This window comes from Enhydra lutris, unplaced genomic scaffold (genome assembly GCF_002288905.1).
Source record: "Enhydra lutris kenyoni isolate GAN:26980312 unplaced genomic scaffold, ASM228890v2 scaffoldscaffold24, whole genome shotgun sequence".
NCBI lineage: Eukaryota > Metazoa > Chordata > Mammalia > Carnivora > Mustelidae > Enhydra > Enhydra lutris.
This window is the reverse complement of record NW_019154108.1, coordinates 13,860,170-13,879,458: the sequence shown is the minus strand read 5'-3', so window position 1 is coordinate 13,879,458 and position 19,289 is coordinate 13,860,170. Positions and strand designations below refer to the sequence as shown.

Sequence of the window (19,289 nt, the reverse complement as noted above, 5' to 3'; positions counted from 1 at the left end):
ACCAATTATTAAGGGAGGAGTTAAATAAATTATAGTATCAGTACAACCAAATATTCTTTATTCAAAACAGCAAGAGCAACATTTGGAAAGACACACAGTTTACCAGGTGCCAGGCACTAAGTGCTTTACATGTATCAACTACTTAATCCTCCCATCAACTGTATGAGGTAGATAATTATCATCCCTATTTTATAGATAAGGAAATGGAGGCACAAAAACATTAAACACCTTGCCCAAGGTCACACAAACTAATGTAGTCTGGCTCTAGAATCCTTGTTTCTAACCACTACACTGGTCTTAATGCAGACCTGTATGTACTGACAAGGAAAGCTGTCGAAGGTACATTGTTAAGATGGGGAAGGAAACAAGCCATAGAACAATTTGTAAGATCCGTTTTATTTAACCAGACAGGTGGAAAGTATATGTTTATACACATTGGAAATTTTCCCCTATTTCTAGAGAGTGGAACTGGGCATTAAAGTGACTAGGAAGGAAGAATTTTTATTTTTACTTTATATACTTCTATACGTAGTTCAAAAATATTGCTTCATATATTAGTTTCATAAATTTTTTTGAAAAAAAACCAGTTAATAAAAAGAGAATCATTTCACCCCTCGAGTCCCCAAGTGACTTGGTGCAAAACTCTTTCCCATCCCCCGCCTATCTGGTGTATCCACACTTGCCGGCATTCCTTCCAACCTAGGCATTTCACCTTTTCTCTGACCTACTCAGTATCAGGCAATTATACACTGAGCATCTTCTATGTACCAAGTATTCTCCTAAATGCTGGGATACAGATGATGGAAATGACATAATCCCTAATTCTTAGGAACTCAAAGTTTTAATAACGCATGTGGCCTGCACTAAATATAATTATTTTCTCACCTTTTCTTCTCCAGAGTTAAAATAAGGGATTCATTAATAGGAACAATAAACATTTTCAATCTCTCTCCTAAAATCCCGCCTGGTATATCCAAATGCCTACTCAATGCCACCCGGACATCTCAGAAGCATCTCATACTCACAGGTCCAAAACTGAATCCCTGATTTTGTCCTCTAAATCCACCCCTCCCATAGCTTTCCCCATCTTAGTAAATGGGAATTCCATTCTTTCAGTTCTGTGAGCCGAAAACCTTGCAGGCATGTAAAGCAGAATCATGTCAGTTCTAACTTCAAAACAGATTCAGAATCTAATGACCATTTCTCACCACCTCTACCACTAACACTTTGCGCAAGCCACAATTATTTTCAACTGGATTGCTGCAAAAATGTCCATACTGGTCTCCTGCTTTTGCCTTTGCCCTCCTAGACAACATTTTCCACAGAGCAGCCAGAGTGATTGCTATCTCGTCATTCCTTTGCTCAATATCCCTCAACCACCTCCTATCTAGTCAGAAGAAAAACCAAGTTCTTGGAGCACCTGAGTGGCTCAATCAGTTAAGGGTCTGACTCTTGATTCTGGCTCAGATCATGATTTTGGGGTTGTGAGACCAAGCCCCGTATTGGGCTCCACACTGGGGCATGGAGCCTACTTGAGATTCTCTCTCTCCCTCTGCCCCTGAATCCCTCCCTCCATGTTCATTCTTAAAAAAAAAAAAAAGTCAAGTTCCTAAAGTGGCCTATTTTTTTTTTAAGATTTTATTTATTTATTTGACAGAGAGAGATCACAAGTAGGCAGAGAGGCAGGCAGAGAGAGAAAGGGAAGCAGGCTCTCTGCCAAGCAAAGAGCCTGATATGGGGCTCGATCCCAGGATCCAGAGATCATGACCTGAGCTGAAGGCAGAGGCTTAACCCACTGAGCCACCCAGGTGCCCCCTAAAGTGGCCTATTAAGACCACAGAGGATCTTCCCACCTGCCTCCCTACCTCCAAGCTCTTCCCATTCTGCTCCAGCCACAGTAACCTTGCTATTTCTTTTTTTTTTTTACTTAAATTTTATTTTTTATAAACATATAATATATTTTTATCCCCAGGGGTACAGGTCTGTGAATCGCCAGGTTTACACACTTCACAGCACTCACCATAGCACATACCCTCCCCAATGTCCATAACCCCACCCCCCCTCCCAACACCCCTCCCCCCATCAACCCTCAGTTTGTTTTGTGAGATTGAGAGTCACTTATGATTTGTCTCCCTCCCGATCCCATCTTGTTTCATTTACTCTTCTCCTACCCCCTTAACCCCCGATGTTGCATCTCCTCTCCTTCATATCAGGGAGATCATATGATAGTTGTCTTGGCTCCAAGTCTAACTGTTCTCCCTTGCTGAGATACTATTCCCTCACATATCCACAATGCTCCTCCCTCACTTTCTTCAGGTCACTGGCCAAATATCCCTTTCTTAATGAAGTGACCACTCTAGATAAAACAGTAACTCCCACCTCACCCCTTCAGCATCCCCTTTCCCCTTCTTTTATGTAACTTTCACCACAGAACTTATCTCCATCTGACATGTATTTGCTTGTTGGTTCTGCCTCTCGATACTAAGCTCCATGTGGGCAAAGTCTTCATCAGTTTTGTTCACTGCCATGTTAGAACTGAGCCTGTATCCCAGTAAGCACCAATATATTTCTGATTAAATGAATTAAAAGTGGAAGGAAAATGAGTCCAAGAGATTTACCTGAATCTTGAATAGTCCTGTAACCATAAGGAAGCTAAAGCCGCACATCATAAATATTCAAGCATTCATAAAAGAGAAAACAACTGTTCAACACTGATTTTTAGGAACAGCTATTTACACATATAAAAGCAATGTGTGTATGATATATGCACGACTTCTAATTCACAGAAGTAACAAACACCACTATATAAAACATAGCACACCGCCCATCATAAAGTTCACCTGATTGCTCAAGCTAAAGCCAAAAAAGTCGCCTATATTCTTCTCTCCCTAACTTAGAATCTATCACAGATCCCAGAGCCTACCCTCAAAGCACAGCGGCTAGAATTCCAGAAAGCCATGCCATCATCACCTCTTGTCTAGACCATGCACTGACTGATTACTATTCCTTGCCCTTTATAATCCATTCCCTATACAAAAGCCAGAGCGATCTTTCTTAAAATGTAAATCAGATCTCGCCACTGCTTTAGAGACCCACTGGTTTCCCAATGCACTTGAATAAAAGCCAAAGTTCTTTCCCTGCAGTACAAGACTCCTGCCTATTTCTAGAGTCTCAGAGACCACGACTGCCCTCACCTACTACACTCCAACCAAACGGTCTCCTTTCTTGTTCATGTTTTTGCCTTTTTGCCTTTGGTTTCTTACAGATGCCTGTACTTACAATGTGCTTCCCAATTTCATCCAAATGATTATTTCTTTTGTCATTCAAAACTCCTCTTAAATGTTGCCTTTTTGGAGCAGGCTTCCTTGACTAGCTCATCTAAAGTAGTTCCCCAGGTGTTCATTTTTTTAAAGCTCACTTTGTTAGAGACCAGTGCACTCCCTATTATTCATCAGTATTATCATGCTTTTGGTTTTCTGTTTGAAAACTCATCACAAGAATGTAAGTTGCAAAGGGGCAAGCTCTCTTCCTGTCTTGTTCACCAAAGAGAGAGTCTAGTACATAATACATGCTCAATAAATTTGCTGAATATTAAATGAATGTGCAGTTCCTACTTGCACTGTCATATAATATCTCTGTGTTATAAAATCTTAAAATCAAGCAGCAGACACCTGAAATCAACAGTCAAAAAGAGATCCTCCCCCACCAAGTTTAAATAATCATGTAGATTATTCAAAATTCAAAATTCAAAATCATGTAGCCATTCAAAGCCAGCTGAGGCCAACAATAAAGGAAAAGAAGCTTGGTAAAGATAATCTAAATCTAGACACATGGCTTTCAAAAAGATTATAAAGATTTTCTCAATATTAAAGTAAAATCAGTTGAAATATCAGCTTTAAGGGGTATCAGAGAAAGTGAGAAGATGGCAGAAGAAAAACTGAAGCGTGTTCTGGAGAAGGAAGAGAATGAGCAGGAAGAAGCTGCCAACAGCAGAGGCAAACTAGAATCGAAAATTTGCCACAGATAATCTCCAACATGAATAATCCACACTGGGTAATAGAATATTGACTATAATTACATTCATCCTACTGACCTTGTTCTAAATTATTATGGATTATTACTACGCAAGTTATTTTGTTCCACACCAGAGGTGGCTGTATTTCGCTATCAGATGACATGACCTCTAATTCAATAATGTCTGTAATGCACTGGTATCCTCAGATAAAAGCTGTCTATAATGTCTGAACAAAGGTGAATTAGTTATCCAATTCACACACGCAATTAACTCTCTTAATACCTGAGAGACCATGGAGCCCCTTCTGAATTTCCTATTAAATACTACATATGGAGGTCTTCCCTCCATCTGTAGTTATCTTGTGCTATACTTCATAATAAACAATATTAATAGTTTATTGCCCCCGTCAAAAATCTTGCATTAGTTATCATAAAGACCTCATTCCACAAAGCAATGACTCATTTTCTGGGAAAAATGCATTAAATTCAAATGTCATGCCTATTAGTAAAACACAACAATTCTTTATTCTCAGTAATGTAAAAATAAAAATAACACCTTCGTGAAACCTGAGAAATAATTTAAAATTTTTTCACTATTTTAAAAATACCTCTTAAGGCCAAAAGCCTATATTCATTATGTGGATTTATATTTATATGCTATATTCAGTCATTCTAAATAAAAGACTATTTATTTAAATTCAGGTGTTAAAGGGCAAAAACAAATCAAAACATAGTACTTTTTTGCCACCTGTTCCCTTTACCATGAGCTGAAGTTTCATCAATAGTTTGAAGGCAGAGCACCATGCCTCTGCTTTGTACCCATATGTGATGCCAATGGCTGTATTCGTAAAAACCCAGATCAGGATAACTAGGTAATGTTAAATGTTAAGCAAATACCCATGCATTCTAAAAAAGGAGGTAATTAATTAATTCTTCAGGGGATGCTTTTTATTTTCGTCATCTAACATTAATGTATCCTTTTAGCAGAGAACAAGAGAACAAAATAAAATCCCTAAAATAAAACCTAGCTCTTTTAGCACACATTCACCTTAACGTGCTCATCACAGTAGCTCAATTCTAGGAGAAAGTAAGTAGTTATGTGTATCTAAGAATGTTACTGTAGTTCAAATGAAACCTCCTGTTCACCTGGGGTTGTCATTTTCCCTGACAACTCAAAGAGAGCAAAGGAAAGAGGATGGTTTCTTACATGGGTTTCGTATGTTTTATCTGCCCACGCAATGACAGAAGTAAAAAAAGGACATTATAGACACTGAAAAACTAAGGAGATGACACTCTTCGCTCCGTAAACAATTTTAAACCACAAACTAACCTTCCGCATGCTGCAGCACGAGAAACACGGACTCCTCAGAAATGATGTACTTGTGCAGACACACCATGTTGGGTACGCAGCGGGGGATGATGGTCTTTCTGTTCCTGCTGTATTCACTGCTTTTCCTTAGACCCTGACAGAGAACAAAAAGGTCAGTTGTACCCTCAGTTGCCTTTGGAGCCTGCTGTGCTCTGTGTTTATCAACCAAACTAATCTATCCGAGTTACTCTGGGCTTCAGAGAAACCACTCATCTGCTGCTCTATGCCCCTCAGTCCCTGGAGGCTCTGCTGATGGCATCTGGCGTGAATCCAGAGAACGGAAGATGCCACAAAGCTGCCATTAAAATCAATTACGTGGGTCAGTGTTTTTATTAGAGATGCTCTCAAACTAAGTCATCAGGATGACACACAGTTATTTCTCTATGACCTTTTCTTAAGTTTTATTTTACATATATTATCTATCTCTACCTTCAAAGCAGTAGACACTGTGAGATGATTCAAATTTCTGAGACACAAAAGGTATTCCTAGATTAAACAGGCGATTTGAAAGTTTAATGTCAAAAAAGTATAAAGACTACTTTAAGTTTCTCCAAAGGAACTAGGTGTGGGTAGCGTCTGGTGTCAAAGCCTGGTTTAAAGATCCGGGGAAATGCCAGTGATAAAGTAGACATGCAAAGAAATTCATTTCAGTATATGTCAATGTGACTTATTGCCACGCGGTTAGTAAAAGAAAAAGTATCTGAAAAAGAAATATAAAACTCATCTGAATGATTATTTCTAGATGCTATGGAAATTGTTAAATTAGGATATTTTAGAATATGTACTGTCACAATCCATTTCAATTTTGAAATTACAAATCCAGGGTTTTTTCTCTCCTTGTTCATTTAGTTAGAAATTGTTATACAAAGAAATAAAATTGAATTTAGTTTGAAAAAAAAAAAAAAGAGAGAGAGAGAGAAAGAGGACCAGGGATGTAGATAACTTTCCCAAATACCTGAAACAGAGACTTACAGGCAAAATTTCAGCTCTTTAGGATATAATCATAATCAAAGGTAAGTTGTATGCAATCTTCACAAATAATAGTATTAGAGATGTGTTTAAAGTATACACTATATATTTAAACAGCAGGGGATGAGTCTTCAACTTATTCAAACTATTACCTCCATACTCTATGACCTACAACTCTTTTTAAATGTATGCTATATTTATCAACTATGATAAAGAACAGAAAGTAAAATAAATATAGATCACCACAAATAAGACATCCAAATATAATATAACACCCAAACACCCAGGAAAAAATATTAAATATTTTTTTCTTTCAGAAGCATAATTTAAAGATAAATGCCTAAATTTCATTAAACATACAAATTCTACTTACTTTTAAAATGAATGTCTGTTCTGTCCTTGTGTCCATTACAAGTAAAACCTACACAAAAGACATGAGTAATAATTTATTCACAGTACAATGAAACATTGACTTGTAAGTTTTTGTTTTGTTTTGTTTTAAGATTTTATTTATTTATTTGTTTGACAGACAGAGATCACAAGTAGGCAGAGAAGCAGGCAGAGAGAGAGGGGGAAGCAGGCTCCCCGCTGAGCAAAGAGCCTGATGCGGGGCTTGATCCCAGGACCCTGGGATCCTGACCTGAGCCGAAGGCAGAGGCTTTAACCCACTGAGCCACCCAGGAGCCCCGACTTGTAAGAAAGTTTTTGAAACTATACTTTAAGGGTTTGGGGATAAATGCTGGAACTGACTCCACCAAAATTAATTTCTGAATAGGTGTTTTGTTTTGTTTTTTAAGCCACCAAATCACAGGATTAACAGTCTTATCTAAGGTTTTATTATAGTTTCCTTTTCTAAAAATTCCATATTTTAGAAACATTTCTGTGTTTTCCTGGATTTGTTTTAAAATATATTGATTAAGGGGCAGCTGGGTGGCTCAGTCGGTTAAGCATCTGCCTTCGGCTCAGGTCATGATCTCAGGGTCCTAGGATCGAGCCCCATGTTGGCTCCCTGCTCAGTGGGGAGTCTGCTTCTCCCACTCCCTCTCCCTCTGCCTCTGCCCTCCCTGCTTGTATGCGTGCTCTCTCTCTTAAATAAATCTTTTAAAAAAATGAAATATATTGCTTAAAAGGAAAAATTATTTTACACAAAGAATTTTTCCTCATGGAACATATATGGTTAAGAAGAAGTAAAAAAAAAAAATTTACAGACATTGCTAAAGTCTTAATTTTCTTCTTAAAATCCCTTATGTAGCAACGTGGTATAATGTGATCTCAATAACTCAAGCTCCAACTTAAGACCCCCTTTTGGTACTGCTTCTTCATCCAAGACTCATCCTAGCTCCTCTTTTTCCATCAGCAAATCCTGTCAGCTCCATGTTCAAAATGTATCCAAAATGTGAACTCACTTGCACAGCTACTACCCTGATTCAAAGATTTACCTGGATTATAACAATGGCCTCCCAACAGATTTCTCTGCTTCCTTATTTGTTGCTCTATGGTCTATTCTCCAAATAGCAGCCAGTGTTTTCTTTTAAAAACATAAGTTACATCACACCACTCCTCTCATTCAGAAAAAAAACCCAAGTCCAAAAAATTACCTCAAGACCATGCACGATCTCACACACTGCCCCCTCAGACTACTTCTTCCCCGAACCCATCTTGATGGATAGAAGGAATGACTAGAGATAATTATTCTACCATGGTATTATTTTATTATTTTGGAGACACAATAGCAGAAGTTGGCATATTTTTTCTATAGAGATCCAGATAGTAAAGATTTTTGGCTTTGCTGGCCCATGTGGTCTCCGCTGGAGCTCTTCATCTCTGCCAGGGCAGCACAAAAGTAACCACTATCTGCAATGGGCCATGTCCAGAGTATTTACATCACAAACACCTACAAACATTGTAAAGAGGGCTTTGGGGTTCCCCTCCACAGATCTGAGAGTCAAGGATGAAAAAAAGATGTCAAGCTTGGGAAAATGAAAGAATGGTGAGAAGATGCGGGACCAGCCTGAGAAGAAGACAGTAAATACCATGTTAGATATGATGAATTTGAAGCGATGGTGACCACCTCATCTTTGAACTTCCTTAATAAGTGTTTGACCTACACTATGTAAGTCTTCATTTAAATGCAACTGAATATTCCCACAGATGCCTTCTGAACTCACCGCTTCCTCTTGTCAAAGCCCTGTCCCCACTAGAAATAAAACCAAACCCTGTTTCTCCTCCTACAGTACTGAGTAACACCACCAACCATGTAACACCTCCACCACCAAAATGCTCCCTCATCACTATGAATTTCCCCTGTCCCCTACCTTCATAACCAGTGACCAAGTCTACTAGCTAAGTATTTCTATCCTGTACTGTTTACTCACCATGTTCTATGCTTTAGCCATCAATGTTAATTCTCTCAACTACCTGATACCATAATTCTGCCCTTTCTACTCTAAAAGTGAAGACATTAAAACTTCATCTGCAGAAGCTATAATGGCAGATAGTAACAGCATCTATCATTTGTGAGAATTTCAGTGAAGTCACCTTTATAAAAGTGTTTGCGATAGCCATTGTTACTATTATGGCGATGGCTGCTACTGCTGCTTCTCCTGACATGTTCCCCTCCCCCTACCCCACCCCACCCTCAACCTCTGCCCCTTATCAAACATGTACTCATCCTTCCATATTCAGCACAAGTAACAGTGATTCTCTCCGTTCTTTGTTCTCCCACTGTATACAGTACCAACCCCTTCCATTTCGTTTTTTGTTCATGTGCCTATTTCCCAACCAAGTTTCAAGTTTTTCATGGGCATATTGTAGGCAGAATAATGGTCGCCAAGGATGTTCATACCTTAATCTCCAGAACCTATGAATATGTTACGTTCCTGGCAAAAAAGGACTCTACAGATGTAATTAAGGTACAGACCTTAAAACAGATTATGTTGGATTATCTGAGTAGGCTCAATCAAATCCCATGAACCCTGAAAAGCAGAGAACTATCTCTGGCCAGAAGTGGAAACACAGAAATGATATGGCAGAAGGGGAAATCAGAGAGATTTGAAGTATGAGAGGGATACACAGTTGCTGGCACTAAGATATAGACACCCACATGTCAGCACTGGGGATGGACCTCTGGGACCTCATAGGAAAGCATGAGAAGTAGCAGACAGCTTCTAGAAGCAAAGACCAGTTTTGGCTGAGAGCCAGTAAGGAAGAGTTCAGTCCTACAACTACAAAGAATTCAACCTACAATCTGAATGAACTTGGAAGTGGATTTTTCCCCAGACCCTCCAGTAAGGAACACAGCCCTGCCAGCACCTTGATTATAGTCCAAGGTGACCCATGTCTGACCTCTGGTCCGGAGAACTTTGACATAGAGAAAGACAAATATCATATGACTTCACTCAGATGTGTAACTTAAGAAACAAAACTGATGAATATGGGGGAAGGGAAGGAAAAGTAAAATAATACAAAAACAGAGAGGGAGGCAAACTATAAGAACTAACTATATGGAACAAACTGAGGGTTGCCAGAGGGGAAGGGTGTGAGCGGAGGAGGTAACAGGGTGATGAACATGATGTAATGAGCACTGGGTGTTATATGCAACTGATCAATCACTGAATTCTACCCCTGAAACTAATAATGGACTATATGTTAACTGACTTGAATTTTTTAAAAAATCTAAAAAAAAAAAAAAAACTAAAACAAAAAACTTTGACATAATACATTTAGTTGTTTTAAGATGCTAAGTTTGTGGGGACGCCTGGGTGGCTCAGTTGGTTAAGCCGCTGCCTTCGGCTCGGGTTGTGATCCCGGCATCCTGGGATCGAGTCCCGCATCGGGCTCCTTGTTCTGTGGGGAGCCTGCTTCTCCCTCTGCCTCTGCCTCTGCCTCTGCCTGCCACTCTATCTGCCTGTGTTCGTTCTCTCTCCCTCTCTCTCTCTCTGACAAATAAATAAATAAAAAATCTTAAAAAAAAAAAAAAAGATGCTAAGTTTGTGGTCATTTGTTATGACAGGAATAGAAAACTAATACAGGGCAGAAACTATATTTTTTCCAACATATAACACAACCCTCTCCCATGGTAAATATTCAATAAACACATGTGAACAAATTTAGGTGTAAATGTTTAGAAGACACATGTCAATACATGAATAGAGCTTAGAAGTAAGTCAGAACTAAACACTTATATTTGAGCATTCTCCATCAAGATAACATCTAAAAACATGAAACCATACCTCCAATGTTGTGCTTATTACTTTATATCTGGCACGATGCTGGGTTTCAAAGAATTAAATCATATAATGAGATAGGTATATATTTTTTTTCCTTTTGTGACTGGCTTTTTTTTTTAATTAAAATATAGCTTACACAAGATTATATTAGTTTCAGGCACACAACATAGTGATTCAACAATCATAAACACTATGAAATGCTTACTACAATACGTGTAGTTACCATATGTCACCATAAAAAGTTATTACAATATTATTGACTATATTCTCTATGCTGTCCTTTCTATTCCTATAATTTATTTTATAACAGGAAGTCTGTATGTCTTAGTTCCCTTCAACTATTTCGCCTATATCCCTCTCCACCCCAATCAGACCTCCTCTCTGGCAACCACAAGTTTGTATCTCTGTAATTAGGAGTCTGTTATTTTTTTGTTTGTTCATTTGTTTTGTTTTTTAGATTCCACATACAAGTGAAATCAAATGGTATTTGTCTTTCTCTATCTAACTTATTTCAATTAGCATAATAGATCCATCCATGTTGTCATGAGTGGCAAGATTTCGTCCTTTTTGTGGCTGAGTAATAGTCCATTGTTTATATGCAGCACATTTTCTTTATCCATTCATCTATAGACAGACACTAAGGTTGCCTCCATATCTCGGTTATCATAAATAATGTTGCAATAAACATACAGGGTACATGTTAATCTCTCAGTGTTTCCATTTTCTTCAGGTAAATACCCAGCAATGGAATTATTGGACTGTATAGTATTTCTATTTTTAATTTTTTGAGGAACCTCCATGCTGTTTTCCACAGTAGATGTACCAATTTACATTTCCACAACAGCTCATCAGTGTTCCTTTTTCTCCACATGCTCACCAACACTCCGTATTTCTTATCTTTTGGAGATTAGCCATTCTAACTGGTATGAGGGGATACTTCTTGTCATTTTGATTTCTATTTTCATGATGAGAAGTGCCACTGAGATGTTTTCTTATGTCTGTTGGCCCCCTGTACACCTTGGGGAATATGTCTGTCTATTTGGGTCCTCTCCCATTTCTTAGTCAGATTTTTTTTTTTTCAGTATTCAGTTGTATGAGTTCCTTACGTATTATGGATATTAACCCCTTAATCAGATTATCATTTATAAATATCTTCTTCTATTCAGTAGGCTGCCTTTTCATTTTATTCATGGTCCCCTTCTCGTGCTTGAACTTTTTAGTTTTATGTTGTCCCATTCGTTTATTTTTACTTTTGTTTCCATTGCCTGAGGAGACAGATCCAAAAAAATATTGCTAAGGCTGATGTCCAAGAATTTGCTACCTACATTTTCTTTTATGAGTTTTATGGTTTCAGGTCTTACATATAGGTCTTTAATCCATTTTGAGTTTATTTTCATGTACGGTGTAAGAAAGTGGTCCAGTTTCATTCTTTTGCGGGTAGCTGTCCAGTTTTCCCAACACCATTTATTAAATAGACTTTCTTTCCCCTATTGCATATTCTTGCTTCCTTTGTCATGGATTTATGGACCATATAAGCATGAGTTTATTTCTGGGCTCTCTATTGTGTCCTATTGATCTGTTGTTCTAATGATTGTCTATTTTTGTGTCAGTACTGTACCATTTTGATTATAAGAGCTTGGAAGTATAGGTTGAAATCAGGGATTGTTATACCTCTAGTTTTGTTCTTCTTTCTCAAGATTTCTTTGATTATTTGGGGTCTTCTGGGATTCCATACACACTTTATAGTTATTTGTTCTAGTTCTGTGAGATATACGTATTTTCATAAGGACTGAATTGAAACTATAGATTTCTTTGGGTAGCACGAACATTTTAACAATACTAATTCTTGTAATCCATGGGCACAGTGTATCTATCTTTCCATTTATTTGTGTCATCTTCAAACTCTTTCATCAATGTCTTAGAGTTTTCAGAGTACAGGTCTTTCAGTTCTTTGGTTAAATTTACCCAGAGGTATTTTACTCATTTTGATGCAACTGTAAATGAGATTGTTTTCTCAATCTCTCTTTCTGCTAGTTGTTTATTAGTGTATAAAAACACAACAAACTTCTGTATACTGATTTTGTATCCTGCAACTTTACTAAATTCATTTATTAGTTCTAACAGTTTCTTAGTGGAGTCACTAGCATTTCCTATATGCAGTATCATGTTATCTACAAATAATGATTTTTACTTCTTCTTGACCAATTTTGATGCCTTTTATTTCTTTTTCTTGTCTGATTACTATGGCCATCTAGTAGTATGTTGAATTAAAATGGTAAGAGTGGACATAGTTGTCTTTTTGTGCCCTTAGAGGTAAAGCTCTCAGCTTTTCACCACTGAGTATGAGGGCAGCTTTGGGTTCTTGTCATACACAACCTTTATCATGTTGAGGTACTTTTCCTCTATATCCAGTATGTTGAGAAATTTGTTTTGTTTTGTTTTATCATGAATGGATGCTGAATTTTGTCAAATAATTTTTGAGAAGTTGGTATATTTTTATTCACCAATTTTATAGATGAGGAAACAAACAAAAAACTGTTAACTTGTCCCCTTTAAAACTTTAAACCCCAGCAGTCTGGCTCCAGGGTTCTTCCTCTGTAACTGTTAAGCTATATTTATGTTTGAATTTGAAAATTAAACATAGCTGTAATATCAAGGGTATATAAGACAACAAATAAAAGTGGAGGGAGAAAAGTACAAAGAAAACCAGAAAATATAAAATGGTTCAGGTGTCAGGGAAAGAGAAGATTTAAGATGACAGTTAACATCTGCCCTAAACCACGAAGAGAAGCCAGGAAGGAGGACTGAGAATCCATTACTGCTGAAGGCAGTTAGGAAACTGTAACTTCCAGTACTGTATTATGCTGTGAACTAGTGCAATCAAAGCTAGCCTGCTCTGCGTTAATAATGGGTGATAAGAAAATGGAGATAACTTATATAAATCTTTCAACAGAAAAGTATGCCAAAATAAGCTAAAACACTAAAATGAAAGAGTTAATAGGATAATCAGGTTCCAACTATTTTCAGATAGAATAGATCAATTCTCCCCATAAATTCCCTTTGAGCTATATTCATCAACAATGTTGAACCTCCAAAGCATGGAAACACATTCAAAGAACATGAACCTTGAGATTTAAATTAACATATCGTCTGTGCAAAAAGAGGCACTTTTTCAGCCCTCTCTCTGAAAAAGAGGGTTCAATGAACCTCAATTGAGCCTGTGAAGAAAAGTAGTGCTCCTTAAATCTTCTTTGTTTTTTATATCAAGTTGTGACTCTTTTAAACCACTCACCAGAATGCCAGTCCTACTTAAATAAGATACATCTATATGAAATAGAAAACACTTCACCAGGTAAAAGGTACGGAAGATGTACAAAGGAAAGAATTTCTTCTTCCTAACAGAAACCTCTTAGTTGGCTTACCAGAATATACCTACATAAATTAGAAGTGATATCTCTTTGTTGATCTTACTTCGCCATGAAGCATGAAGTGGATCAGATAAAAAAGCCAAATTAAGATCGATAAACATGGCTTGAAAGTACTGCTCTATTTACATTTACTTTCTTCTCCTACCAAGTTTGTTTGCAACTAGACAATGTTCACATTGAGGCAATAAACACAAGAACATATGTGATTTTTTTTTTAAATGTGCCCTTTGACTGTCAATTTCTCCCAAACAGGTGTTGGCTAAATGATTATAAATTGGCCTCTGGATACACCTCTTCAACTGAGCCGTACAGGGCTGGTGATAATATAATTAGACCTAAAAACATCAGGCTGGTGAATGCTTTCCATCTGTTTGGCAATAATGTTTAGTTAACAATAGTCTTTAAAAGAAGCACCTTCAACTTCAGTTCTTAAAGTTATTTATAGAGCCATTCTTAACACACCAGCACTCCTGCTAACAAGAGCTTTAGCCACTTGGAAATTATTAGCCATACGGCTGTATACAAAGAGAAATGACTGCATTTAACATCTGTATCTTTCCAAATTTACACGCTTCAACCTCATTTAAAGTCATTTCTTAATGAACAGTGCTATGGCACTGCATTAATATTATAGTTGCATGCACAAAGATCATAAGGAGCCAAACATTTTTTTAATGCCAACAGTAGGCTAGTCTGTAATGAAGCTGTCAACATAAAGGACAAAATAATAGCTTCTTTAACCCTCAAACAGAATTTGTTCATTTGTGGACTAGAACACATCAATTTAAAAACTGCTCATGGGTTTGCTCACCTTTATAAAGACAAAAATCTAATTTGGTACTAATTTGATACAATTGTCTTTCCAATAAAAGCCTCCTAAAACCATCTTTTACTTCATGATAAAACAAGTACTATAACTAAAACTGTCATGAAATCATTACCTTAGATAGCAAACCTTATTGAGAGAACACAATTAATGTATTTCTCCCTTTCATTTTTCACACTCAGTTATCAGCACTCTATTAGCATATGGTCCAACAGAAAAGATTATTCCATCTTTGCCCGTAGTAATATATAGAATGACTGCCTCTAACTGGAGGGGAAAAAAGCAGACAACTTACCCCTTAAGAATTAGCCTCATCTGTTCTTCAATTCTACCAGCACAATGAGACTTGCCCACTCTTCTTTCTAAAGGTGGCAGGAAAAACGCCAACTGATGGTAGTCTGGGTTTTTTTCTAATGATAGAATAAGGAAGCCTGATACTTAACTAGGTACCACTTTAGGGAAGACAGGAGGGGTGGGGAAGTATATCAAAGACATCAAATGATGATTTCTTTTAAACATATGAAGGATAAATTTGGAGAAAAGGGAGAGATGCTACTATAAAGACACTATACTGTCCTTGTGGTAATGAAGAGTGAAGATTTCCCTCTGGTGAGGATTAAGTGTCTTGAAACTTTTTACATTTTCTTTTTTTAACAGACAGAGAGAGAGCACGCGCAAGCAGGCAGAGTGGCAGGCAGAGGGAGAGAGAGAAGGCCGGCTCCCCGCCAAGCAAGGAGCTCGATGTAGGACTCGATCCCAGGACCCTGATCCTGGGATCATGACCTGAGCTGAAGGCAGCCGCTTAACCGACTGAGTCACCCAGGCATCCGTGCATATTTAATTTAAATGCTGACATCCAAAGTATGTAAGTCTCTAAAAATAACTTTAGCTCCGATTCCTTTAAAAAGAAAGACTGCACGAGTAATTTGAGGGAACATCTATCTCTAATTTGATGCCAAGTACTTCACAGGACTCCAGAACAATTAATAAAGGTTTTTTTTAAAAAAAAAAAAGAAGTCTACAGAGGTCGTCACATTGGATAAACCCAGCCTTTTCCTTAATGATATCACAGTACTATTCGTGTTTGCTAGATATAATCTGAATGGACTTCAGTTATGCAAGCCATACTATTGGGAATTCAGACATAAATAAACATAACAGCAAAGAATGGGATCAACATAATAAAGAAGCCAGAGAAAATACAGAAGCCCAATTCCGCAAATTAGACAGCTTTTCTCGAAAGAGTTGCAGATAGATAAGATTATGCTCACTGTACTCTGTTAAAAAAAGAACTTAACCATTAAGTTATTCACTGAACTCATCTTGGCAGCATTACAGGAACTAATAACGTTACTCTTCTGCAGAAATGGTTTTAAGCAACAAACCCAGAGCACTAAATCTTTGCTTCTCCCCCACTCTCACCAATACCATGTTATGATAATCAAGTAATTTATATTTACTGCTAAAAACCCATCTCATTTTGTAATACTCAAACTGTATTTCCACTCTTACTTAATTCCACACCTTTTTCTCATGAGAGAGCTCATAAAATTCCAACTACCGAAAACAAGGAATAGTCCTAAGTGACCTTTAATACCAACAACTCCCCACACTGGGCCCTAACTTTCTCTTTCCTTGATACCAGAAGGCTAGCAACGTTCCTTGTACCACTGTCCAGCAACTCCAAAAGCAAAAGATGTTGAACCTACAGCTTCTGTCCATCAGAAGTTGCAGTGACAAGAGCGTTAATGTGAAGAGACCGTGTAGAAGTGTGAGAGCCTATTGAGCCAGAGCAGCTCCAACCGGTTAAACAGTGATTTTGTTGTTTATGCAGCAAAACTTCAACTGACACTGCCTCCCACCTCAGGGAACTTCCTTAAAAACAAGTCCCAGAAACCAGTCCCAGGTAACAAAGCCCAAATACAAGGGTGGGTCAGGCCGGGTGGAGGTATCCAATCAGTGGGGGCATGCATACTGTCTCCCTTGCTACCAAGGAGTATGGGCCCCGCCCTTTGGGCGCCTTTTGGGCGCCAATTCTGACCAAGGTGATAGGCTAGTTCAAATATCTACTATAGGGTAAATTGTAATTCAATTGGCCACCCATGTGTGACCTAGCATGACTGTGCAGCTTTCTCTGTGTGTTACAATCTCATTGGCCACCTATGTATGCCAGGCTCAATCACATGGCCTTTAATCTATAAAGTTAGTCTGTGAGGCTGGGAGGGGTTCGCCTCTTTGTAAGAGACAGCCCTGGCCGGTCAGTTTGATTCTCGATGCTTGGTGAGAAATAAAGCTTTGCTTGACCTTCGCTTTCTAACAGTCTCGTTCCTTTGACCACAGACCCAACAGAAGGACTTCTCTCATGCTATGCCATTAACCCAATCTACTCTTGATGGTTATATGCTCACAAAAGTATTTCACTGATGAGAATCCCAACATGAAGGGTAAAATTTGACGTGGATACTTACAACTTTGGTCTACAGAGTGTTTTTATTTTACTACTCTAAAGGATCTATGTTTAACAAAGCATAAAATGTACCCCTAAGATTTAAGGAAAACAAATCCTTACGGGTCTTACCAGTGATTTAATTGTGCTAGAACTTTCAACATGGCACATTATCATGAAGTAAGTGAACAAACAAATCCAAAAAAGATTTTGCTTTGTGGACTGATGGCAAAGTCAAAAAAATCACCAACCAATCAGAACACACTGAAATATCTTTTTGAGGCAGATTGAGTTCTTGAGGCTTCTGTATAACTTAGAAATCTCTTCAATGGTGGGAAAACCAAATCTGCTAGGATTGTACAGAGATAGTACTGAAGATTCACATTTCTCACTGTTAAAATCCAAAATACCATAATTCAAAGTATACTTAAGTGTTTATAGGAACACATTTAACTTCTAAAAACACCTATTTCAGTTTATCTAATATCTGTCTTAAGTACAGGCAATTGGGGCAGGAAAAGGGAGAAAAGAACCACATTAGGAAATGCAAGTAACACAACTAAGCTGGTAAATAACTAATTTCTCTATAAGAAAACAACTAATTTTAGATTTCTTTAAATGCCCAGACATTTGCAAAGGTTTTAGTATGCTAATTTTTTAATTAAAAGATATTTCAACAGTGAAAGCTCTTTCATATGCACTACTGATTCTTCATCAAACGTTAACTTTCCAACTTAACACCAGTATAGCCGGTGGCAGCCTGAAGGTTTACCATCTGCTGCTACCCAAAGTCACTGTGGCCACCTTCAGAACATATGCATCAAAGCCTGAAGATAAGAGACTGCCTAATACTGCCTAAGTCAACATAAGGGGGATGACAAACCCAGAGGCAGGCAACAGGCAAACTACCAGAAAATACAGAACATCATGAACCATCAGTCACCTCTTAGAATACGTACCCAAGGTCACAGGGGACTCTAGTGGCTGAACAAAAAGACAAGGGAAATACTTCTCTTAATGGGATTGACTTAAGAAAATTAAGTAAATGTGACTTTTTCCCTTAAAAGGAGGGGTGGTGGTGGTGGGTTAGTCATATTTAAAGTCACCCATAATTCTATTCAAAATAAGCATACAATGAATAAAATGAAATATAAGAGCTAAGATGTTTTAATCAGTTTACAAATAATAATAAAGAGGTTTTTTATGCAGTCATAAAATAAGGGACTTTGTTCTGAAAGGTTTGCTTTCTAAGTACCATCATATACATATTCCAAATTTACTCAAGGAAAATGTACTTTTTGAGATGAGGTTAGTAATATCTACAAAATAGCAATTAAAAACCCTGATTTCTGGCTACCCAAAAAGGTCATGTATTTTGATTCTACTGATGAGGGAGCAGAGGGCTGGCTGAAGACAAAGCTGACACCCTGCAACCGCCCCCCCACCCCCCCACCGCCCTGCACACTCCAGGGTGGGACCTGTGTGACATTCATCCTGGAATCTCCCACCTGTCTTCATGTTCATGCCTTGCTAGAGAGGGAAAAACAACCTTAACTTGACGAGGGCAAGGCCTCCAGCATCTTGTAGGTCCTCTTTAGCATATGAAAGTTCTCTTGAAACCTCCCATTTTTCCTTTCCTCCCCCAACCCCGTTGTATGTAATCAGCCGCCCCTCACAGCCCCGGTACAGCAGCTCTTTCTGCCCACAGGTCCTTTCCCCCTGCTTGAATAAACCACAATTCTGCACCACAGACGGCTCAAGTATTCTTTCTCAGTCGTCAGTTCCGGACCTCACCCCACCGAACCTCCCTTATATTCCAAAACCCCATCAATCACTGTTTGCCACAATACTCCACACACAAACAAAATACTGTAGCATCTTTTAGAATATGAAAAACAGATAATCTCAAGAATCTGGCTATATTCAATCATGATATTGGATAACCAGCCTATATTCATCTTGAAACAAATGGACCAATAGGAAGTTTTCCTGTACATCATCTTTGCTT

At 38.0% G+C, this 19,289-nt stretch overlaps 1 protein-coding gene across 5 annotated transcripts in view; it reads right to left on the bottom strand.

Annotated features, from left to right (window-relative positions):
- The window catches only part of LOC111150798 (ribosomal protein S6 kinase C1), a 178,508-nt gene that overhangs the window by 37,869 nt on the left and 121,350 nt on the right, over positions 1 to 19,289 (bottom strand). For all 5 annotated transcript variants that reach the window (XM_022508403.1, XM_022508405.1, XM_022508406.1 and 2 more), the window contains 2 exons: positions 6,726 to 6,773; positions 5,345 to 5,477 (listed from right to left, as the gene is read on the bottom strand). In XM_022508403.1, the coding sequence (XP_022364111.1) occupies positions 5,345 to 5,477; positions 6,726 to 6,773 (181 nt within the window). The remainder of the gene's footprint in view (positions 1 to 5,344; positions 5,478 to 6,725; positions 6,774 to 19,289) is intronic.